Source organism: Ictidomys tridecemlineatus, chromosome X (assembly GCF_052094955.1).
Source record: "Ictidomys tridecemlineatus isolate mIctTri1 chromosome X, mIctTri1.hap1, whole genome shotgun sequence".
NCBI classification, from domain to species: domain Eukaryota; kingdom Metazoa; phylum Chordata; class Mammalia; order Rodentia; family Sciuridae; genus Ictidomys; species Ictidomys tridecemlineatus.
This window is the reverse complement of record NC_135493.1, coordinates 113,714,631-113,740,676: the sequence shown is the minus strand read 5'-3', so window position 1 is coordinate 113,740,676 and position 26,046 is coordinate 113,714,631. Positions and strand designations below refer to the sequence as shown.

Sequence of the window (26,046 nt, the reverse complement as noted above, 5' to 3'; positions counted from 1 at the left end):
CTATTCATTTCTACATCTAGCTTTTTTCTGGTATAAATACATTTAGTGGAGTACATTTTAATTATATTCACATTTAATTCCATTAATAGCTTCATATTAAACTTAGGCCAGTGTTTGAGTTCTATGCTTAGATCTCACTTAAATCTCAGCAGTTATTCCATCACAGAAGACCAATTTAGGCATGTCTAAAGGCCCTTGAAGAGTCAACAAGAAGTTTCAATATTTTGAGGACTTTTCTCTGAAAGAAAATATCTAGATGGTCACAGTATTCAACTTATTCAATTTAGCGTTATAGCCAATAAATAGTACCATAACTAAAATAACATAGAAATCTATAATAACTTTTTTAAAGAGTTATAAATTTTCACTTATGTGTAGATTTTACTTAAAACTATCGAAGAATCAATTTAACTTGAAAAACAGAATCAAAACCATTCAAAATGTGTTTTAAATAGCTGTTATGCCCAACTTTTAGAAAAATTGCCTTTGAAATATGAACAATGGAATATACCATGTAAAAAAAATTCCTTAGGGCACTAGAAATCAAACCCAGGGCCTTGTGCATGCTTAACACATTCTACCACAGAGCTATATTCCTAGTTCTAGTGTATAATTTTTAATTGAATAGCTATTATAAAAGTATTTGAACCACCCCCCACCCTTGACCAATGCTTATAGCAACAAGGCTTCAGTGGTCCAAATGAAATTTTTAGCTTTCCCATATTCTCCAGTGTGCACTGGAACTAAGACTATGATGTTGGAGCAGCCCTCAAGAATTCTAATCATAGCCTTTCTTGACTTCTAGTTCTCTTGCTTGAACAGTGATACTGCTGTTCTGGCTGCCACTCTAGTTAGACATGAAGTCCTAATATCACCAATGCTAACCACAATGCCACAAAAGCAGTTAGATCTAACTTCAATAAAAATGAATGAATGAATAAATGAATATGTAGTTATGTATTAGCTTACCACTATTTCCTGGTGGTTGCAATACATCTCCTGTTAGGCAGCACCACCCAACTGGAAAAATATCTCGACAATCATACTTGCACCAATAATCAAATGCTCCACTCCATCCATCAAAGGTGATATGAACTTCGTCTCCTCTTACATTTCCAATGGTTGCAGGACAGATCAAGTACGGGTTTTTTCTGTCAATAGCTTCCAGTTTCATCCCCACTTTAAAATTATTTATGGGTGGCTTTGGTGGTTCCTACCAAAACATTTTTTTTTAAGTTTTCATTGTTAAGATGTATTAAAAACCATTTGCTCAAGTGTATTCTCTTATAATACTTAGCACACAAAAAGTAAGCTCTATATTTATCAATTAATATGGGAAGAAATGCATTCTCACAGATCTGAAACTATGCTACACTTGCTTCCTTGATATTCCTCAAACTTTTCAGACAGCACCTGCATGACAGTTTTGACCATGGATATTCTCTCTGCTTGAGCACTTCTGTAGATATTTGCTTGGTTAACAATCAGATCCTTCAGGTTTCTGTTCACATATTACTTTTCATTTGAAACTTGCCCTAATTCTTTAATTTACTTAAAATTGTACAAAACCCCTTCCCCCACATGGCTCTCTGGATCCCTTCATACACTCTCTCCCCTCCCCTCTTTTTGCATAGCACATATCATTTCTTACATGTGTCCATGTTTTGCTTTTTAAGTTGTGTTTATTGACTGTCTCTCTTTACTAGCATACAAGTATCATAAGGATAGGTATTTTGGGTTGCAAATGAGGTGTCCATGTTAATGCAGTACTGTTTGGAGATAAAATGATAGGACTTTGAGAGATGTAACCTAATCAGTCCATCCTAGTTTCAGAATGACTGGGTGTTAACAGTAGAAAGGTGGGGTGTGGCTGGAAGAGGAGTGTCACTGTGGGCCTGCCTGAAAAGATACATCTTCTCTGTGGCCCCCCCTTCCCTATTTGGGCCAGCAAACAACTTTAATTGCCAATCCAGTAATTTAAAAAGTATTTTTGCCTTTTCATATCAGAGAAGACAAAACATTAAGCATTCCCATTAACACAATAAAAATATAAGTTGTTAGAAGTTTTTTATGACACTTACCTGCTTAAAGAAAGTTGCAGGTGCCATTTCAGATCCTGTCAGTGTTCGCAAAAGGAACATAGGCCATGATGATGCATTCATCTGGTAGCCTATTTTAAAAATTAGAAATCATGAAAAAAAGTCCCCCTGTGATACTATAGCAAGTTAGTATTTAAAAAGAAAAAAACAAAAACAAAACATGTTTCACTCATCATTCTTTTCCAGAGAATGACCTTCTTATCTAAGGACATAGGATACAGGCAAGAGGAGCAGATGCACCCTCCTCTCATTGTTACTATCCCCACTGTACTGTCTGGCAACAATGCTACAGTGGGGTTAGCAACTTTTTCTTGTTGGTACTGGGAATGAACGCAGGAGTGCTTTTACCACTGAGCTAAGTCCCCAGCTTTTGATTACAGGTGTGTACCACCACATGCAGCAAAACTCTATTTTAGAGAAGCTACTGGCTATGGTTTACCAATGAACATGTATATCTGTTGGGAATCCAAGACAGAGACTGAAAGAAGTTCCATTTTACCAATAACAACGCAAGCACAGGCAAAGATTTCAAAAGACTTTTACCCACCTTTTTCCCTCAAAGCCCCTGGTTTCTTCTTTTCAGAAAGACAGTTTTCTGTTGAACTCAGCAAATGTACATATACAGCAGTACATTTCATTGTATATAGATTTAATATACAAAAAACCAATGCTAATTCTAGTTAATTTAAGCATCTAAGAGAAGTATACTAGTATCAATAACTTACGCTGAATTGTATTAAAAAATAAGAGGGATTGATGAACTAACAAAAGGACAGAAAATGGATAGATAAGTAATAAAGCAAGTACAATAAAATGATAATGGTAGAATCTAAGTAGTGGGTATGGGGGTGTTCACTGTAAAATCCTTTTATGTATACTTGAAATTTTTCATAAAATGTTAAGAAAAAAGACTGCTCTTGCTTCAGCAATTTAAACATGATCTTAGAATTCGTATCAGAAGCTATCAAAATAGACTTGACAGTTGTCTTTGCTAGAGATCTCAACATGTGGCACAGGCAGCAGGAAGACAAGAGGGGGTGATAATTTTACCATTTTCTCAGGACAATATGTTTCATACAACACCTGCCTATGCCCATACCAGAACTGGAAAGAAGTTAGCACGTATCCTTGATGGATAAATGCATTAAGATAGACAGGCATATGAATCACTAATAATGGATGCATCAATAGGATAAAACATGCAAGAAAGTTAAGGTAGAAAAAGCCATCTTCTAATAATCCTGTACAAAAACAACTGCCATTAGGAAAAAATAAGTGTATGTACTTGATTTATTACTTACTCTTATAATAAATCAACATTACTGATATCTAATAAATAGCATTATCAGAAGAATATTCCATAACCATCATTCTCTGGTCCTTCTGCTTAACTTTTATCTCATCTTATCATGCACCAAGATTCTCCTAAAATTTTAAATCATCTAAAGTCATACACAAACTAAAAAAAAAAAAAAAACAAACCCACCCCAAAACAAAAACAGATTAAAGCACATATAAAAAGTTTTAAAACAGATAAAACTAATCTATAATATTAGGAAGTCTAGATGCTAGTTATACTTGGGAAGGGGTAGCTTATAACTTGGGAAATCAGCAGAAGTGGGCTTCTAGGGTTTTCTATTTCCTGATATGAGTGGTAGTTATACAGGTATGTTTGTTATAAGTTGTATACTTAGAATTTGTACACTTTGGTTTGTATGTCAAAAGGAAAAAAATCTTAATAATAACCTTTAAGATTTAAATAAACAAGGGCTGAGGTTGTGGCTCAGTGGTAGCATGCTTGCCTAGCATGTGGGAGGCACTGGGTTTGATCCTCAGTGCCACATAAAAATAAATAAATAAGGGCTGGGGTGGTGGCTCAGTGTTAGAGTGCTCACCTAGCATGCGTGAGATGCTGGGTTTGATCCTCAGCACCACATAAAAATAAACTAAAGATATTGTGTCCAACAGAACTAAAAAAATAAATATTTTTTAAAAATAAATAATGGCACTGTGTTCCATCTATAACTAAAAAATTTAAAAACCTTTAAGTAAACAAAAATTTAAAAAGGAAAACTAAATAAATTGTTATATTAAAATGAAAATTAAACTATTCAAAAGTGCATATAGACCAAACTGACACAAATTGTGAATTTCTATATACACTGCCAAAATAGATAGTAATCTATAAGTATTGTTTGTATTTTTTAAAAAATGATAAGTAATTTGAAAAAAAGAGAATGACCATAAATCTGGTTATGCATTTGAAATGCTGACCATTGTAATAGCTTTATTTTCTTTAAATAAAATGCAAAAATAGCTGGGCATGGTGGCACATGCCTGTAATCCCAGCAGCTTCAGAGGCTGAGGCAGGAGGATCTAGAGTTCAAAGCCAGTCTCAGGAAAAGTCAGGCACTAAGTAACTCAGTGAGACCCTGTCTCTAAATAAAATACAAAAAAGGGCTGGGGTTGTGGCTCAGTGGTAGAGTGTCCTTGAGTTCAATCCCTAGTACCCAAAAAATGTGATATGAAGAAAAGGCAAAAAATGGGCTGGGGTTGTGGCTCAGTGGTAGCGTGCTTGACTTGCACGCATGAAGCCCTGGGCTCAATCCTCAGTGCCACATAGAAATAAATAAATAAAAATAAAGATATTGTGTCCATCTACCACTAAAAAAATTTTTAAAAAAAAAGGAAAAGAAAAAACCCCCACATATACCCTAAATCATCTTATAACATATCTCTGACTAGTTTTTTTAAATATTTTAGTGCTGAGGATATAGTTCAGTAGGAAAGTGTGTGCTTAGTAAGTCTGAGGCCCTGGGTTTGATTCCCAGCACCACCCAAACATAAAAAAATATATTTTAAAAAATTTTTTAGATGTTGATGGACCTTTATTTTATTCATTTATTTATTTATATGCGGTGCTGAGAATCGAACCCAGTGCCTCACACATGCTAGGCAAGTGCTCTACCACTGAGCCACAACCCCAGCTCAATAAGTATAAATCTTAAACCAATTTTTTGGTGGGAAGGGGCAGGATGCTAGGGATTAAACCAAGAACTTTGTACATGCTAAGCACAGATTCAACCACTGAGCAATACTTGGAAGCCTAAATCATATTAGTTATATTAACAATTACAATAAGGTATTATGAAAATATACTGCTAAAAGAGTAACCACTATTGGGCACATTGGTGCATGCCTATAATTCCAGAAACTTGGGAAGGTAAAGCAGGAGGATCACAAGTTCAAGTATAGCCTTGGAAACTTAGGCTTGGGAACTTAATGAAACCCTCTCAAAATTAAAAAAAAAAAAATGAATAAATAAATAAATAAAAGAACTGGGGATATACTCCAGTGGTATACTGCCCTTGGGTTCAATTTCCTGTATTGCAAAAAAATAAAAATAAAAACCAATAATTACCAATCACTCAGAATGTAGAATAATCAAACTATATAATTTATTTTCCACATAGTATCATGGTGTGCTTAAATTTAAAAATTTTTGCCTTAAGTAAGAGTCACTATCTTTTTATCTTTTAAAGGCTTAGCCAAAATTGAGTGTTACATATTTGATATCTTAATCCCTTTACTTAAAGTTCCATCCTCTCCTCCTTTGTAAAGACCTAAATGTAAGTCCCCTAGTGAACTAGTGGTTAGGATTTGGAGCTCGCTCTCAAAGTTACTGACTCCTATTTCTCTCACTCTGATTTCTTCCCACTGTAGGTATAATGAAATTCTCATGTTTAGACCTGGAGTTCACCTATTGTTCATTTCATATAAAAAATGCTGAATGGCTCAATGATCAAAATTGAGAAGGCTATAACTCATACCAAATGCTACAAACTTCTTCTTCAGATGGGGTTCTTGATCTGAATGTGTAATCTAAAGCTGCACTTAGCATTTCAAGTTTGAAGATTTAGCATGAGCACTGTCCTGAAATGGGACTCTTTGGCAAACATATGCCAGGAGTACTCAAGTCAAACTGCACAACATATGGCATGGAGTTTCTCTCTCATCATACATTCTACACAGTAACCACCTGACTTGTGAGCATGCCAGAGAGATTTTTTAAAGGTCACTTAAAATTATTTCCACTAAATATCACACTAGTAAGAATATGTTATTTTTAAAAATGGTTTATTCTTACCCAGTGGAGGCTGAAGTAAGTCTCCTTCTTTTTCACATGTCCCAACAGGCTGTATGTCCCGGGAATCAACAAGTCTCCAAAAATCATTTCTGTTGTCACTGCCATCCAATCGTAAACGTAATCTGGCCCCAGTAATTCCAATAACTGTAGCAATACATACTGAAGTAACATTGCGAGGGTCACGAGCTTCCAATTTCATACCAACTTTGAAGTCATTTGCTGGTGGAATCTTAGACTATATATAGATAAAAATTTGTCAAAAATGCATCAACTTTAAGAAAAACAGTTATGTTACCAGAATACCTGGGAAACATTTTAAGTACAAGTCATAGCAGACAGTAACTGAGGTCAAACCTATCAGGGTCAAGAAAAAAATTTTCTCCAAACTCTCTCCTTGGTTTGACATGCAGTATAAAAACATTACCCATTGTTAGTCTTACTCATTTGCCCACATACCTAAATAGAACCTCTAAAATTCACCTAGAGGGGCTTTCTGAAGTAAGAATGCAATTAGGCTGTTCCTCTTGGAAAAAACCTACTAGCAGATCATCATTGCCTATGATAAAGTCCAGCTGCTCAGCACAGTTTAAATGTTCCCACACCTTTAACCTCATTTCCACACTATCACTTCCATCCATTTTGTGCTTCAAGCTACCCCAGGCTATCCCTCAATATTCAGATTCTTTCACACCCAGGTGCCTTGCCTCTGCCTCCCCCTCTTCCCAACAATCTCAAATAGAATGTCTTCTATTATCCTTCCCGGTATAAAGGTATCACACTTCTCATAATTATTTATTTACAAGTTTATCTTTCCCTCCAGATGGGCAATCATAAGGGCTTAGTATACCTGACATAAGAATAAATTATTTTTATTTTTGGGGGGACTGAACTCAGAGGCACTCAACATCTGAGCCACACCCCCAGCCCTACTTTGTATTTTAATTAGAGAGGGTCTCATTGAGTTGCTAAGCACATCACTGTTGCTGAGGCTGGCTTTGAATTTGTGATCCTCCTGACTCAGCCTCCCAAGGTGCTGAGATTACAGGCCTATGCCACCGTGCCTGGTTTACATTAATATAAAAAACATCTACAAAATTTTGGCATACCTGTCTGAAGCATTCTGCAGGAGCACTTAAAGATCCAGTCTCTTTCAAATATTTGTCCCACTGAAAATCATCTGGAGAAAACACATGTGCAAAACAGGGATGAATGAATATACATATACATACATATATATACATATGGTATGCATAGTAATTTTCAGAACCATCTGTTTTTCAGTTGAGAAAACTCTTTAAAAACAAATACTTCCTAAAGAGCAGATTCAAACATCCTGATCTACATTTGATTAGCAGCATGGAAATAAAAAAACAAGACAATTTCCTAATAATAATGACTCTGATACAACCCAGGTCCTTTCAATGTATTGAGAAGTAAAGCACAGTGATTTAAAAAATGTCATTAGAAACAAAGGAATTTTTGTAGAGTAATACAAAGTTTATTCATCTATTTAGATATGAATTTATTCAAGAAACATGTTTATACCATTTCATCCCATGAATGAGAAGGCACTTTGTTCTTCATGGGGAGCTGAAGGTGTGTAAGTATGTGGTCCAACAGAATTTTGCTCTTATGTTTCATGGAAAGAAAAAATTCTGAGAACCAGAGTAGTTTCTCAAAGGACTATTAGATCCAAAGTGCCAAGAAGATGTTAGTAGAGCAAAGCAGTTAGCTAATCATTAGTGTAGTCAGGTATACAGAATATTTTAATGATCTACATTTTCTACAAACTCTTAATGTCTGCCCCTCCCCATTAATAACATATCATAATGCCAGAGAAGATAAAAAAACAGTGTACTTAGCTGGCTTGAAACAATGTATGTTGCCTGACTAGTTAGACTATCAAAGGATAAATTTTATCTCTAAGTAAAACCAAAGTAAAAATTTCAGAATAAAATATAAGCTTTGACCTTTTCTATTGCTTAGCTTTTATATTTACAAGTTTATTGTACATATTGTACCAAAAGCAATAAGAGTTTATTTTAATACTAAGTAAGAAACAAAACCATGTTGTATTAAACTACTTTAAAACCTACCATTTTGCACAGATGATGTGCTTGAGTGAGGAGTTTTCTCTTGACTCTCCTTCTTGACTTCCATTGAATCTAACAAAAAAGAGAAAATAGTCAGCAATACCAAAAAAACACAGTATGAAGTTATTTTTTTTTAATATTTATTTTTTAGTTTTACGTTGACACAATATCTTTATTTTACATTTATGTGGTGCTGCGGATCAAACCCAGTGCCTCATGCATGCTAGGTGAGGGCTCTACCACTGAGCCACAACCCCAGCCCATGAAGTTATTCTTAATAGTAAGTTGTATTTTGTATAACTTCTTCATCTTCTGCATAGGTCTTACTATTTTCTAATAGTAAGTTTTAACTTTTATGACTAATACCCTCATCTTCTACATAGTTCTTACTATTCACTTTATAATTTGCCCACTTTATTTTGTTTACTATATGTCTCACTCTACTCAAATGAAAGCACCATAAGGGATTTATTTTGCCTGTCTTGTTCACTAGAACAGGGACTGGCATGCAGAATAAGCAAACATTTGTTATGAATGTTATAAACCAAAATAAGCTGATCCTTATAATGTATAAACTAAATATATCCTAATTCATTAGGCCCTGGGTTCAATTCCCTGAACCACAAAAATAAAATTGCAAAAAAAAAAAACCTTTCCAAATCAAATTTACAAGTCCTAGAAATAGTGTATGCTTCTGAGTATTCAAAATATCACAGAGAATCTAGAATGTAAGGTAATTCGATGAACTAGGCAGTTTTTCCTCTGTCTTAAGCTAAAGGTCTCAAATAGCCCTGGATCCTTGAGACCTCACCAAATCTAAGATACATCATTTCATCCACAGATATTAAAGTATCTCTGAAAGGACTTAAAAAAACTGAAGCATAATACTGCCATTATACTTTAAATATTGGTTAAAATGCCTTACTATCATCAAATGACCAGTAGGTGTTCATATTTCTCCAACTGCTTCAATTATTATAAGGGTATGTATGTTAGAATCACTCAATGTTCCCATCTAGCAATGGTTGATATCTCCCTATATCCTTTTGATCTGTAGGCTCCTTCTCCTCCTCTTTTTTACTTTTCCCTTGTAATGTTTTTATTGTTCTTGATGGCAATAAACTAGCTAGTCCTTTAGAGTTTTCTAATTAGAATTTTGCTGACTCCTTTCCCCTAGTATTGTATTCTTCTGGTTCTAGTAAATAGCCATGGATGGGTATTCCTAGACATTAGTTTATTAGTAGCTACAAAATGGAGGGATTCTAATTCTAGCATTCATTCTTGATTATCCAGAAAACATGTTTTTGTGTGTGGTAATAGGGACTGAACCCAAGGATGCTTTACCACTGAGCTATATCCCCAGCCCTTTTATTTTTTGAGACAGAATCTCCCTAAGCTGCTGAAACTAGCCTTGAACTTGTGATCCTCCTGCCTGTCTCCCAAATTACTGGGATTATAGTCATGTGTCACTGAGCCCAGCCTATCCAGAAAACTTCTGTAGAGAGAAGCTTCCTCTCTTCAACCACTCAATAACACTGAGGTACAGATCACAAAGGGAAAACACAAATAACATATTATTTTTTTCTTTATTCTTGAGTTTTCAAAATGATAAATTGGATCTCTAGCAATCTCCACGGATGACCAACAGATACCTTCATTTCATTTGTTTTTATATGGTGCTGAAAATCGAACCCAGGGTCTCACACATGCTAGGCAAGTGCTCTGCCGCTGAACCACAACCCCAGCCCCCAATAGGTTTTACTTGTGAATTTTTTTTAGTTTTGTTTCATTATGAATTCATCAATTTAAACATACTTTATATATTTTTAACAATTGCTGTTTTGGCCTTATTGATGCTTTGTCAAGTAAGTAATAAACTTCTTTTTTAAAAGCCTTTCAATTTTATTTCAATTCAGTATGGAATTTACCTAGTCAATTAAAAATAAAAACTTAACCAGCAGGTTTTTTTTCCTTCATAAATTGAGATATTCCCAAACACAACTGTGTATATATCCAAAGGATATGAATCAGCATGTCAAAGACATCTGTACTCCCTCGTTCATTGCAGCATTTCTTATAATAGTTAACACATTCAATCAACCTGTGTGTCTACCAGCAGGTAAACGGATAAAGGAAATGGGATATATACTCACAATGGAATGCTGTTCAGTATCAGAAAGGGAAATTCTGTCATTTGTGACAACATGGATAAATCTGAGGGTATTATATTAAGTAAAATAAGCCAGGCACAAAACAAAACAAAACAAATACAACATGATCTCACTTATATGTGGAATCTAAAATGTTGAATTTAGAGAAGCAGAGAGAAAAATGATGGTTCTAAGAGGCTGGGCTTGGGGAGATGTTTGTCAAAGGACACAAAATTTACATTGCACAGGAGGAATAATAAGTTCATGAGATCGATTGTACATCATGGTTACAATCGTTATGTCATGTTGATTAATGACAACATTTTAAATACCTGAAACTTGCCAAGAAAATAGATTTTAAGTATTCTTACCACTAATGAGAAACGAGAGCTAATGCATGTTAATTAGCTTTTTATAGTCACTGAACAAGTTATATACTATACCTCAAAACATCATATTTTACACCATAAATATATGCAATTTTTACCTATCAAAAATTAAAAAATATCAAATATGCAAATTAGACCTATCCCATAACAATATTTTGCTAACCAAAAAAGATCTAGGAAAAATGCTAAATCAGGATGTGGATAAAAGGGTCACCTGGGATGCTGGTGGCAAGGGCTCACCCCGTGCAGAAAGCCTCTTGTGCTCTGGGTCAGCCTGATCTCTGCTGCCATCTCCTGGCCAGTCGCTTAGCCCAACCACATCTTTGCTTCAGTAGACTCAAGATGACCTCTGCCTAGAACAAGCTACCTCTCCTTCCTCACCTGGCTAATTTCTCCTATCTTACCATGGTAGATGCTGGCATCATTTTCTTTAGGCTTTGTCCCTCCATTCCTCCTCTATATTCCCTATCCTCCCTTTCTCTATAACTGCTCAACTATTTTTCCTTCTTCATTCACTTTTCCTTATATATATTTTTAAATATTTATTTATTTTTTTAGTTGTAGTTGGACGCAATACCTTTATTTCACTTTTTTTTATGTGGTGCTGAGGATCGAACCCAGGATCTCACATGTGCAAGGCGAGCACTCTACCACTGAGCCACAATCCCATTCCTCCTTATATTTTTACTTGTTGTTTCTAGATATACATGACAGTAGGGTGTGTTTTGACATGGAGTGCAACCCATTCCAATTAGGATCCCATTCTTGTACATGATGTAGAGTTACACTGGTTGTGTATTCATATATAAGTATAGGAAAGTTATGTGTTGAGAGCCACAGCCAAAGGGGCCCCAGCAAACTTCCAGCTGCCAGCAAGCTTCAGACTGCCCCAGCAACATCTAGCTGATTGGCTCCTCTGCGGTGATGTTCATTGGGCTGTTTCCCTGCCCTTCAGACTGCCAGCTGATGATTGGCTCACAGCTGCCCCAGCAACATCTAGCTGATTGGCTCCTCCACGGAGCTGCTCATTGGGTGACTTCTTTGGCTCTGCCCACGCAACCCAGCCAATCGGCCTCAAGAGGAGGAGGATTGTGGGAGGAAAAGGCTGGTGTTGGGGAGAGAGGCTTGTGGAAGCCGGTGGTGGCAGTTGGGCTCTGAGGGTTTTTCCCTGGAGCTGTTTTGTTTGGCGTTTGTAGTTCTAAAAATAAAGTTAGTTTCCTTTTGACAAGTGGCTCCTGATTTGTGCCAAGCCAGACTTCGGCAGTTATGTCCAACTTATTCTACTGTCTTTCCTATTCCCATCCCACCTCCTTTCCCTTCATTCCCCTTTATCTAATCCAATGAACTTTTATACTTCCCCCCTCCCTACCCTGCCTTGTTATTGGTTAGCATCCACATATCAGAGAGAACATTCAGCCTTTTCCTGGGATTGGTTTTTTCACTTAGCATGATAGTCTACATTTCCATCCATTTACCAACAAATGGCATAATTTCATTCTTCTTTATGGCTGAGTACTATTCAACTGTATATATACCACATTTTCTTTATCCATTCATCTATTGAAGAGCATGTAGGGTGGTTCCATAGCTTGGCTACTGTGAATTGAGCTGTTATAAACATTGATGTGGCTTCTTAAAGAAGGACCTAAGAATGATAACTTTCAAAGTAACGGATCTACTTATTGGTTATAAATGGGGAACTCTTTTAATTATGTGAGTACTTAAAAAGGGATATATGGGCTGCTTTCTGTTTAAAATTATTTGATTTTTTTAAAAGTACATGCTTGTATTTACCTAAAAGTTCCACAGTAAGATTTTCTGAGAAAATGTACAGACATGACTCCTGCTCTAGAAAAATTCAATCTAATTATAGACACTACCCTAAACTAATATACTTAACAAAATTTAAAGGACAGCGTTCATTTAGCCAGAGAAAAAGTCATGAAAGATACAAGACTTAAAAGAGGAACAAGATTTAGCAAGGCAAATATGTGGAAAATATATAATGGAAAGGGAAACACAACACAAAGCGAAGTGCAAATGAGTGTGGCATATATACCGAACATTAAGCAGTCAAAATGGAATGAAGTGATTTTTAATCACTCATACCAGAGTTACAAGATCTGGATTCTAATCTTGGATGTATCACAAAATATTGTATAACTTGTTCACTTAACCTCCCTCAGTTTCAGCTTTCTCATTTACAAAACTAGGATAAGATATGATTGCCTCTAATAGTTATTCAGTTCTAAAATTCCACTTCTAAGCACTTAATATTTATTGATTAAAAGGCTTTATTCCAAAAGTTCAGTATACCACACAAGTAACTAAAAACATCATCTTTATATAAGTAAAGTCTACCTTCATTTGCTGTTTGTCCCATAGTATCACTTCCTGGTGTTCTCTCCTACAAGGGGGAAAAAAACCCACAATTAATGTCTCCTTTTAGTGTAATACAGTGCTGAAGGGTAGTAGTTGGAAATCAGTGATAGAATCATTATTTCCATCTCTTCCCCTTGAATAAAAATGATCAGATTAGAAGATCAATAGTTGGCTGGGGGAAGAGGGGGACTGAGGAGTGATTGCTAATGGACATGAGTAGGGGTATAGCATTTCCTTTTTAGGGTGTTGAAATGTTATAACATTAGATAGTAGTGATAGTTGTGCAAACTTGTGAATACACACAAAAAAAACTGAATTGTAAAAAAGGGGAATTTTATAGTGTGTGAATTATATCAACTTAAATATTACATGAGTAAAACAGTAAGTTGACAAAGTTGGTATTCAAACTGAAGCCTATCCCAAAAGCCCACTTCTATCATACTATGTTGCCAAGAGGTAGAAGAATCATGACTGTGTTGGTTAAACTTTTAACTCCAAAAGTCAAGTCCTCAAAGGTAAGTATTAGACTGTCCTTCCACTTCGAGAGCTAACCTAGTCAGAAATAGGCAATGAAGAAAATACAGTATAAATACTATAAAAAGATGTTATGTACATAGAAAAACCTAATGTGATAAATTATACCTACCCTCCATAACTCTGTGTGACTACAGTAAGAATATGATTATGTGTACAAACTATAGCTGATTCAAGAGACATACACTCAAGCCTCACATCCCTAAAACTCACTTCTGACATCTTTCTTTTACTAACAACTACTTTTCCAGGTACTTGGCCTACAATCTCAGATGTTTTTTTCCTTTTTCAATCCCACATTCATCACTGGCCAACATACTTCATTTCCCTATCTCCTGCCACATAGGGGTTTCATGTCTTCATGAACTTCTACTTAGTTTGGTACCATACCTACCTAGCTTGTCTTGTCATCAGTGTCTTTCTCTATCATAACCTACTTGATACATAATAGCAGACATAGTCTCGGCTGTTTTCTTCCTTCTCACTGGCTATGTAACTGAGCAAAAAAACAAAACAAAACAAAACAAAAAAACGTTTGTGGAACATATTTAAGGCCCTCTACAATTTCAAAGCACCCGCCATCTAACACCTACCACTATCCTCTGTAGTAACCAAAAAAAAACCCCAAAAAACTAGTTTTAAGCCAGACACAGTGGTACATGCCTGTAATCCCACTGCTTGGGAGGCTGAAGCAGGAAGATCACAAGTTCAAAGCCAGTTTCAGCAAAAATGAGGCACTAAGCAACTCAGTGATACCCTGTCTCTAAATAAAATATAAAATAAGGCTGGGAATGTGGCTCAAGGGTTGAGTGCAACTGAGTCCAATCCCTGGTACCAAAAACAAAACAAACAAAAAAAAACCCAAACACCTCTGTTTCAGTAACTTATCATATGGTTCTAGCTATGTGGTATACTCTTTCCTCTTCTGCTTCTTGAAATACTGCTTTAAGGTCTAACATAAATAAAATCTCCTTCTTGAAGCCTTTCATGTTCCTTTCTCCATTACCAGCATCTGTTTCCAGGTGTGATCTAGTTATATATAGAACAAGTATTTAAAGAATTTTTTTGATGTGTTTGGTGCTATGTGGATAGAAGATACACAATCTGCCATAAAAGCGAAAAATCTACGGCAAAAATATCAGCAAGCAGTTATTAAACAAAACAAAATACAGGCGTTAAAAGAGAGGTAAAAGTGGTGCTTTGTGGAGAGGTAGATAGAACAACTGACCAGGAAAATACAAGAATTCTCAAAAGAGAGAATCTTTAGTTCCTTAAAGATGACAATTTCAATGTTAAAATGCAGTGAGTTATTTGAAGGCACCACAAAAAGTGAGCCTGTATCCAGTACAATATAGCCTAAGGATTCTTTTAAGGTGAAGATAAAATCAAAATCAAAATCATTTGTCCTAAATACACTTTGTTTCACTATAGACAGCCTTTATCATTCTTCACTCAGGTCTATGTAGCTTCCATGTCTTACTACACTGATCATTAAATGTTAAATGAAATTATTCCCTTTAAGAGAATATGGGGGGGGTTGGGGTTGGGGTTGGGGGTTGGGGCTACGGCTCCATAGGTAGAGCACTTGCCTATCATGAGTGAGGTTCTGGGTTCGATCCTCAGCACCACATAAAAAGAAATGAATAAAATAAAGGCATCTACAACTACAAAATTTTTTTTTTAATTAAAAAGAGAATATCTCCCTTTCCCATGCCCCTCCGTCGGACCCTCCGGGCCCTCTCCCCTTCCCCCAGCCTGGGACCCCCTCTGTCCCTGGCCCCTCACCCCGGGAACCTCTCCACCGTGGGCGCAGCGCCTCGGCAGCCCTAGTCCGAGTCGTGGAGCAGCCGGCGATATCTTGGCGGAGAGAATGGGGGAGGGGGCTCCCCCAAAACTCAGAAACGCCCCACAGGAACCTCCAATTTCTGTCATCCTCAGAGGCTCAAGAAACAAAGTAATGGCAACTGCCAGACTCCTGCCACTGCCAGCAGAACACCAGGCTAAGGTGACCTTCGAGGATGTAGCTGTGCTGCTCTCTAAGGAGGAATGGGATCGCCTGGGCCCTGCGCAGCGGGGCCTCTACCGAAACGTAATGATGGAGACCTTCGGAAACGTGGTCTCACTGGGACTTCCAGGATCCAAGCCCAATGTCATCTCCCAGCTGGAACGAGGGGAAGACCCATGGGTCCTGGACGGACAGGGGGCTGAGAGCCAGGGCTTGAGGAATGGCCACTCAAACAACCTCAAATGTGATCGCACTGCAGTCTGTGTGCAGGACAGCTTATCTTGTCCGTGGGAATGCAAAACCAAGGAAGAGAACCAAAATACAGATTGGCCCTTAAAGCCGGTAATTTCAGATGAGGTAACAGTGCATCTGGGGAAAGCATCTTCAGGGAGCATCGTTCAAGAACATTATAACCCAGAGCAGAGCTTCTGCCTGCATCCAAGCCCTGTCGTCCCTGGCGAGGCTCGTGTCTCGAACAGAAGCAGGCCACTGACTCCACACCCAGAAGCTCCCAGTGGAGAGAGGCCCTACATGTGCATCGAGTGTGGGAAGTGCTTTGGGCGGAGCTCCCATCTTCTTCAACACCAGCGAATACACACAGGTGAGAAGCCATATGTGTGCAGTGTGTGTGGGAAGGCCTTCAGCCAAAGCTCAGTCCTCAGTAAACACAGGAGAATCCACACTGGCGAGAAACCCTATGAATGTAACGAGTGTGGAAAAGCCTTTCGAGTGAGCTCGGACCTTGCTCAGCACCACAAGATTCACACAGGAGAGAAACCTCACGAGTGTGCCGAGTGTCGGAAGGCCTTTACCCAGCTCTCGCACCTCATCCAGCACCAGCGGATCCACACAGGGGAGAGGCCCTATGTGTGCCCACTATGTGGGAAGGCCTTCAACCACAGCACTGTGCTGCGGAGCCACCAGAGGGTACACACTGGGGAGAAGCCTCACCGGTGCAGCGAGTGCGTGCGGGAAGACCTTCAGTGTAAAGAGGACGCTGCTACAGCACCAGCGGGTACACACAGGGGAGAAGCCCTACACATGCAGTGAGTGCGGGAAGGCCTTCAGTGACCGCTCAGTCCTCATCCAGCACCACAATGTGCACACAGGAGAGAAGCCCTACGAGTGTGGCGAGTGTGGCAAGGCCTTCAGCCACCGCTCCACCCTCATGAACCATGAGCGGATCCACTCAGAGGAAAAGCCCTATGCTTGCTATGAGTGTGGCAAGGCCTTCGTGCAGCACTCCCACCTGATCCAGCACCAGAGGGTCCATACCGGGGAGAAGCCCTATGTGTGTGGAGAGTGTGGGCATGCCTTTAGTGCACGTCGCTCTCTGATCCAGCATGAGAGGATCCACACGGGAGAGAAGCCCTTCCTTGCAGAGTGTAGCAAGGCCTTCAGCCTTAAGGCCACCCTGATCGTGCACCTGCGGACCCACACTGCCGAGAAGCCCTACGAGTGCAGCAGCTGCAGCAAGGCCTTCAGCCAGTACTCGGTGCACATCCAGCAGCAGCGGATCCATACAGGGGAGAAGCCCTATGAGTGTGGGGAGTGCGGACGTGCCTTCAACCAACACGGCCACGTTATCCAGCACCAGAAGGTGCACGGGAAGCTGTGAGCCTGGAGCCTGGTGGCTGCAGGAGGCAGCCTCACTACCCTCCCTCGGGGTTCAGTGCCACAAAATAATTGCAGGGAGAAGCACTGGGCATGTTCTTCCTGTGGAAAAGCTGCAGAACTTATGTTTTGTTTTCCTCAACATCCTGAAGATGTATTGAAGAATGACCGTGCAATCATAATGAAGTTTGGGTAAAGATAGCCATAATTCCTTGTCTCTTCAACATTAGATAATTCATTTGAAAGGAATAACAAAAGGAAGTTAAAGTAAAAGAACTTGTCCTAAAATACTCCCTTATGTTCCCAGTGAGGTTCTTTCTCTTCTGAAGATGCATGCCTTTCCTAAACAGTTAGCCAGTTAGCTGTGAAACTTAGAACACTGGACTGTTTTCAGTATTCTCTTGAAACACAGAAGCGCTGTGTGGATAAATTGATATACAACATCAAGGATCACATGACATCGCTGAAAATTGTAACTGTGCAAATACCTGTTTGTATGAAAAGAAAAAGAAGTCTAAAGATGTGTTCATTAGAAATTATGTAAATTAAAAAAAAAAAAAAAAGCTTTTATCTGGTGCTTTAACTTATCCAAGACCAGAAGGAATGTCCTGCCACTTGAGTAAAAATGCAACTAAAACATGGCTGTTTTCCTTAAGACCTGTAGACTTTGCATGCCAGAGATTCTGGATCTCTGGGGCCAGTTAGGTCCCAAGCAAGAAAATATTGCTGAAAAGATGATTCCTTGTTGCGCGCTGTTTTGTTTTGTTGGTACCAGGATTGAACCCAGGGGCACTGGACCCCTGAGCTGCATCCCCATCCCATTTAATTTTTTATTGTGAATAGTCTTGCTGAGCTGCTTGGGGCCTCAGCCTCCTGTGGTACACCACCACACCCGCAACGCATATATTTTTTTTAAATTCTCACTCTCTTTTACTAGCTCTAATAGTCCATTCTTGTACTCCAGTTGTTTGGGGTTTGTTGTTGTTGTTGTTTAACTCCTGGCTTAAGACAGTCTACTATTCATTGCTTGTGATAAATTTGGTTTATTCATAATTAAAAATTTGAATTTGTTCAGAAAAAAAAATAAAAATAAAAATAAAAATAAAAATAAAAAGAGAATATGATCATGAATATATATATTCCATTACACACACACACACACACACTCCATTAGCACCCTGAACAATCCTGATCCCAAATTAGATTCAAAGTGAACTCAAGTGAATATTCTGTAATATTCATCAAACTTTAATAAAACATTTCTTTTCTAATATTTGAAATCTATACATTTTATTAGAGATTTGTTTTCTCTCCTAACTCTCTCCCATGATTCCTATTTCCAAGTTTTTTTTTTTAGTATTTATTTTTTTAGGTGGGGTTCTTTATTTTGTCTTTTTTGGAACTGGAGGTCAAACCCAGGGCTTTGCGATTGCAAGGCAAACGCTTTGCCACTGAGCTATATCCCAGCCCTAAATATTTATTTTTTAGTTTTAGGTGGCACAATATCTTTATTTTATTTTTATGTGGTGTTGAGGATCGAACCCAGTGCCCCATGCATGCCAGGCGAGCGTGCTACCACTTGAGCCACATCCCCAGCCCCTATTTCCAAGTTTTATATTTGGCATATGCAAAGGTGTAACTTCTCACTCAAGGTAACTATTCAAACTGTCATGCACTATACAAATAAAACTGTATGTACAGTAAAATATTATATCTTCCTTTTTATTAAAAAAGGACCAAGTCTTGGAGGGGAAAATAAATCCCTAATGAGAGAATGGAGAATTCTATTTCAAAGAAAGCTTTAAATATACAAATGGTTTCTCTACTGAGCTTTCATACTACAAGAGCTAAACCATTTACACCAATTCAACAAAATAATCTTTTTCAATCTCATATGTATAAGTGACTTTATTAATAGACATGTAGATATAAATTTCACATATTAAGAGTTATGCTCACAAGAAACAAGGCAAGGCCTTATGCCTTCTGAGAGCTCCCCTCCAGGATTTTCAGGCTGTTTCCACACTGCTGTTAACAGGTACCAATCAAAGCAAGTCTTGTACGATACAAGACTTACCTGACCACCTCTCCTCCTACATTATAAAGTGATAGAGAATACGGTCCATACACTATTCTTCCTTGTTGTTTTCCCACAGCTAGCACAATGCCTGTACTTAAAAAGTAGTCAAATGATCACTGACAGTAAATAAAAAGTGACTAAACACTTGCTGCAAATGAATACATAAATCTGTATAGTATTATATAAGTAAAAGATTACTGAAGCAAAAACTGTTTGACAATTTCTTACACCTACTGTATACCAAATATTAAGAGTATGCTACCTACACTATTATATCTCATTTTATTTTCATGACTACACTGTGAAATATATGTAGATGCTGTTAGCCTTAATTTACACATGGGAAAAATAAACAATTTGGGTATTGACATAGCATTAGTACTAACATCAGAGAATAAATCATATTTTTTGGGGGGGCGTGGTACTGAGGATCAAATCCAGGAGCACTCTACCACTCAGGTGCATCCCCAGTCCTCTTTATTTTGAGACAGGGTCTCAAATTGCTGAGGCTAGCCCCGAACTTGTGATCCTCCTGCTTCTTGATTTTCCATGTGTAAATTAAAGCTGTTCCTTATCCTACCAAAGAAAGCAGCTGTCATCTACTAATAGCATTATCACAAAAGTTATATATTCTAATTAAAACCAAAAGAAACTTAACATTACCTTGGGCTGGATAACTTTGAGATAATTATTCATGAATATATTACTTCCTTTAAGATAGGAGAGCACTGAAAATAGTTTTTGACCCTTAGTGAACCAAAATAGCCTTGTGAATCCCTAAAAAATGGATTTTTCTTTTTTATACATTCACTATCATCCACACTCCGCCCCTCCAAATCAGAATACATATAAGTAAAAAAAAAAAAAGTCACCTATAACCCCACTATCAAATAATACCTATCGTTAACCACGTGTTGTATATCCTTTCAATTTTTAAAAACTACATATGCAAGCCCATATACAAAATATATTTGAACCCTTTTTAAATGTGCTTTCCAAATGAAATTGTCCATTATAAATTCATAAGGCCAACATTTTTAGCTAAAATAAAAACTGAACAATGAATAAATAAATGCTGCCTAAAAATTCATGCCTCAAGGAAAAATTCCACTATTCTCAAGTTTGATACAAAGCAGGACAAGTTATTGCTTATTTTGCAATCTAAAAAATTATAAAGACTGAAGTGTGTAAAATTTACTAGGATTTGGAGGTAATTATTTAATCAAATATTACTTTTTAAACTTTATTTATTTTTATGTGGTGCTGAGGATTGAACCCAGTACCTTATACGTGCAAGGCAAGCACTATACTGCTGAGCCACAACCCCAGCCCCTCAAATATTACTTTTTGATAATGCTGATCACCAAAACTTTTCACCATTTTCTATATATTTTTGTAGTTGTATGTGGACACAATCTTTGTTTGTTAATTTATTTTCATGTGTTGCTGAGGATTGAACCCATTGCCTCACATGTGCAAAGCTACAGCCCCCGCCCCTTCTATATATTTTTCATGTCTTATACTTTACTGTTTTAAAAAAGTATTAGCAGTTCCAATATAAAAAAATACACTTAGGATAGAGCTTCTTAAATTAAAAAAGATAAAAATATACTAGTTAGTTGGAAAATTTTATTACTCAATCTGAATGATTTCTCTCTGGACTTCCTAATAGTAAAAATGAAAAGAAAAACTTGGGTTATATTAATCTTCCTACAAGATAAAGGTACGTACAAATTCAACACGAAAGGCAAACATTTTCCTAAGAATGAATACTAGGAGGAATCTGTAAAGATCCTGATATTTAAAAAAAAAAAAAAAAAGTGACTAGGTGCTATTGGTGCATGCCTGTAATCCCAGTGGCTCAGGAGGCTTAGGCAGGAGGATCACAAGTTCAAAGCCAGACTCAGCAAAGCAAGGCGCTAAGCAACTCAGTACTCAGTGAGATCCTGTCTTTAATTAATACAAAATAGGGCTGGGGATGTGGTTCAGTGGTTGAGTGCCCCTGAGCTCAATCCTCAGTACCTGCCCCTTCCACAAAAAGAAATAGTGACTAAACAGAAACTATCATTTTTTTGTTTTTAAATATTTTCAGTTGTAGATGGACACAATACCTTTATTGGTGCTGAGGACTGAACCCAGTACCCTCATGTGTACAAGGTAAGCACTCTACCTCTAAGCCACAACCCCAGCCCCCAGAAACTATCTTTATCTATAATTTGAGAAAGAAATAAAAATGAGGGTTAGAAATATAGCTCAGTTGGTAGAGTACTTGCCTTGCATGTACAACAAGGCCCTGTGTTCACTCCCCAGCAACCCCCTTCCCTAAAAATGTTCTACTGTTTCTTTTACCATGTCTTTCAGTCACAATAAAAGGGTAGAGGGGCTGGGGTTGTGGCTCAGTGGTAGAGAATGCACCTTGTGCATGTGAAGCACTGGGTTCGATCCTCAGCACCACATAAAAATAAATACAGGTATTGTGTCCATCTACAACTAAAAAAATTTTTTTTAAAATTTAAAAAGGGTAGAGGTGACAGAGTAAGATGACCATAGTCTATTGGTAAACCTGAATAGCATCAACTAACCCACAGATGAATCCTCAGAGTGCCTCAAATAAATACATACTGGAGTTAAGAATATCTATACCAGATAGGCAGACAGCATAACTCTTTCTGCAAAAAAAATAGAAACCTGACATTCTAAAGATATACCTCACTTCCACAGTGCTAGTCTACAAGGCAAATTACAAAAAAAACAAAAACAAAAACAAAAAAACAAAAAACCTTATCTTTGCTCTTGATATGCTTTGAATTGAATTTCTTTGGCACTACAAAAGAGATCCAAAGTAGTTCTCCATATTACACAGAAGAGAAAATTTTAGTGTGAAAAAAAATTTAAAGCTTTTTTTGTTTTTGCCAGCATGATGAGTAATGCTTTACTAAATGCTTATTAGGAACAACTCCACTGAATTAAAAAACATTTAAATATAAATATAAATAAATATAACTACTTGGTTTGCAAACTATATTATTATAAAATTGACATGATAAATCAATAAATGGTACTTGTTTTAAACCATTTTCTCAATAAGATTAAATAATGTAAACAGTGACAAACAGCATAATCATTAAGCCTAAAACTACTATTGCTCTTACCTGATTCTGGAGAGAACTGTTACAACCTGTTTTACAGTGGTAGCACGCTTACGCAGCATGTGTGAGGCACTGAGTTTGATTCTCAACACCACATATTAACAAATAAATGAATAAAGGTCCATCAATAACTAATAAGAATTTAAAAAGAAAAAACTATTTAGCAAATTAATAGGTCTATAATTCTAAGATTTGGGGGCCTTTCAATTATTTTTCTGTTCATGAGTTTTCCCCTTTCCTTTTCTTTCTTTTCTCCTTTTTCCCCTTCCAGTTCTTGGTTTTGTTTTTTGAGAGAAGGCAGACTACACCTTGAGTCTCTAATTCTCTAATTAGAGATTTCTATCTGAAGAGTTAATAAGAACAAACATTTTGACAAGGATAGGAACTAATAAGCAAGTTTGACAGAAATCTCCCAGGGCTCTTTTCAACTTTAGGCCATTGATTCAATGTTATAAAATGGATATAAAATTTCAACTTGAGAGAGCATAAGAATCAGTAAAGCTGAAAAAAAAATAAAATTTGTGCCTAGAACAACAACAAGGTTTACTTCCATATTTCCCAAATTCCAAAAGGAGAGAATAATGTCCAAATTTAAGCATTAAATATTAGACTTGTTCACTGAACTTCCCATTTTGAGCTATTCAATTCCACCTTTTACAAAAGGTAAAGTGCCAGGTGTGGTGGTGCCCGGCTGAAATCCCAGTGGCTTGGGAGGCTGAGGCAGGAGGATTGCGAGTTCAAATCCAGCCTCAGCAAAAAGCAAGATGCTAAGCAACTACCCTGTCTCTAAATAAATGCAAAACGGGGCTGGGGATGTGGCTGAGTGGTCAAGTGCCCCTGAGTTCAATCCCCAGTACCAAAAAAATAAATACAAAAATAAATACAAAATAAAAGTAAAGTGCTTGTAAAAGCATTCAACCTTAAATGGAGACCATATCTGAATTTTTATTAGTATAGAAAAGATTCTCAATTATATTACATACAGATGCTCCTTGATTTACAAGGGAATTGCATTCTGATAAACCCATCACAAATCAAAAAAAAATCCTGAATTGAGAGCTGAGGAAGTAGAGTGCTTGCCTAGCACCACAAAATAAATAAATAAATAGATAGATAGATAGATAGACAGACAAACAGACAGATAGATCGGTTGGTCGGTCTGTCAGTCAGTTAGTCCTAAGTGGGAAATGCATTAAATGCTGGCAATACAGCAGTGTTTACTAACCACAAAATAAATAGATAGACAGACAGACAGACAGACAGATCAGTCGGTCGGTCTGTCAGTCAGTCCTAAGTGGGAAATGCATTAAATGCTGGCAATACAGCAGTTTTTACCAAACTGACTAACCTTTTCCTGATGACCAAAGTTACAGTAATAAATATCAGTACTAACACCCATAATATGGAACGAAGAGTTACTAGAATACCTCCCCCTTTCTGCAATCTGGCCTCTACCTTCCCTAGTGTCCTTCAATTGCTTTCCAAGACCCTAATTACCTTCAAGACATCAAACCTCATTTCAGTGCTTCAGTCCTCACTCTCCTTGACACTTCAGGAGCCCTTTGTGAAAGGCCAGTCCCCATTCCAGACAGTTCTCTTCTCAGGGCCTCAAAGTATGTGTAATTCCCTGGTTGTCCTACCTCTGTTATCCTTTTGTATCTACTATCTCCTTCCGTCCTAGTCATTGGTCTTCTCTAGTCATTTAGTCTTCCTCATGATTCTATTTTGTGGCTGACACAACACAACACACCTATGATGTTCCCTACATCAACCTCTCTCCAAAATTTCCTGTCTAGCCAACTGATCAATAGTCCAAATGCTTCATAACCACCTCAAATACCACATATTTAAGAAATCAAACTCTTTTGCTATGCAAAACAAGCTCCTCTTCTTCTGCTTAAAAAAAAAGTGTGTATAAATACACACACACACATCCATTCTATATGGCGAACTTGATTTGGACATCATCATTTTAAGATGGCACAGTTATCTAAATTCACATAAGTCAAAAAATAATTGTATGTTCCATTTTATGACATATCTGCAAAAGTAATCAGGGAGAAACTAAACAATGTTGCAACTTCATTTAAAAAAATTCTATTGGGGCTGGGGATGTGGCTCAAGCAATAGTGCGCTCACCTGGCATGCGCAAAGCTCTGGGTTCGATCCTCAGCACCACATACAAATAAAGATGTGTCCGCCGAAAACTAAAGAATATTAAAAAAAAAAATTCTCTCTCTCTCTCTCTAAAAAAAAAATCTATCTCTTAATTGGAAGTAATCAATATTAGGAAAGAACATTCTTTGTTTGTAAGGATTTATCAAATCAAAACTTCTGGGGGAAATTATGGTTTCTACAAGAGTAATTTTAATTATGTTTTAGTAAAATCTGCCCCCAATGAATTAGAAACTAATGTTTTTCTGTGTCAAAACAGATCTAAGAAAATAACTATTTCCAAGAATTTTTAAGTTATCTAAAAAATTATAAACTACAGGTTACAATAATTAATCACTTCCAATTCTAAAATGATTTATGTGGGAGCTATATATGTGGTTAGGAAGTATGTAATGTCAGAAAATAAGAGAAATGAAGGACAAATCAAGGGTTGCCAAAATCCCTGTTTATAGTTGTAAATTCCTCAGGTTTTAAAGAACAGCCACAGGCTAATTGCCCAAAGACCTGCTGCCCACAGACATCTGTGGAGGACTGGAGTTAATGGCAGGGCATGTCAATTTACTGCAGGCAGCTCATGGTGGGACATTTTGACAAAAGAACTGGATCAGGTTACAGCCTGTTCCTATTATCACCACAGTCTAGATTTATGGTTTTTAACACCAGTCCTAGAAGAAATAATGGAAATGATGACAACAACAATCCCCACTAGACAACAGACTGCGGAAAAGCATGCAATAAACCACAATCTAAAGTGACCAGAAAACTAAACATCCCTGACAATACTTCAAACATGTGGCAGGTGTCAGCAAATTACTCATTTAAATATTTGAATAACTTCTCAAAATCTCACCAGGAAAAAAAATTCCAAATTAGAGTTTCTAAATTAATCTAAAAACCAAGCAATATATGAATGCATTTATCATTATTGATTACTATCTGTGAATAATGATGTGAATAATGCTACCTCAGTATCAAAGATACTTTTGTTTTACGAAGTTAGTTTAAAACTAATTAAACCTGATTACTTTTCATACAAATTTAATGTGTATTGAAATATTTTTTAATAATAATGCTTTTCAAAAATTTTCAGAGAAAAAACAGCAAAGAACAAAAACAAAGGGCACCTATTTCCAACTGTATTCGGAGGCACTGAATACAGAGAACTGAAGAAATACATTTGATTCAGTTTTAATTTAAGAAATCAAAATCTTTTTTATGCCTTTATTTTA

The 26,046-nt window shown here is 37.1% G+C and overlaps 2 protein-coding genes across 9 annotated transcripts in view; one reads left to right on the top strand and one right to left on the bottom strand.

Annotated features, from left to right (window-relative positions):
- Scml2 (Scm polycomb group protein like 2) overlaps positions 1–26,046 on the bottom strand; it is a 100,949-nt gene that overhangs the window by 37,623 nt on the left and 37,280 nt on the right. For 7 of the 8 annotated variants that reach the window (XM_040292793.2, XM_040292734.2, XM_040292915.2 and 4 more), the window contains exons 2-7: positions 13,240–13,285; positions 8,343–8,411; positions 7,353–7,423; positions 6,247–6,481; positions 2,082–2,170; positions 970–1,213 (exon numbers count right to left, since the gene is read on the bottom strand). In XM_040292793.2, the coding sequence (XP_040148727.1) occupies positions 970–1,213; positions 2,082–2,170; positions 6,247–6,481; positions 7,353–7,423; positions 8,343–8,411; positions 13,240–13,285 (754 nt within the window). The remainder of the gene's footprint in view (positions 1–969; positions 1,214–2,081; positions 2,171–6,246; positions 6,482–7,352; positions 7,424–8,342; positions 8,412–13,239; positions 13,286–26,046) is intronic. The other variant, XM_040292996.2, reaches the window with a different exon arrangement.
- On the top strand, positions 15,672–17,623 carry LOC144371789 (uncharacterized). Its single transcript, XM_078035077.1, is given in 2 exon segments — positions 15,672–16,765; positions 16,767–17,623. Coding segments are annotated over 2 exon segments (1,665 nt in total). The 5' UTR covers positions 15,672–15,751; the 3' UTR covers positions 17,418–17,623.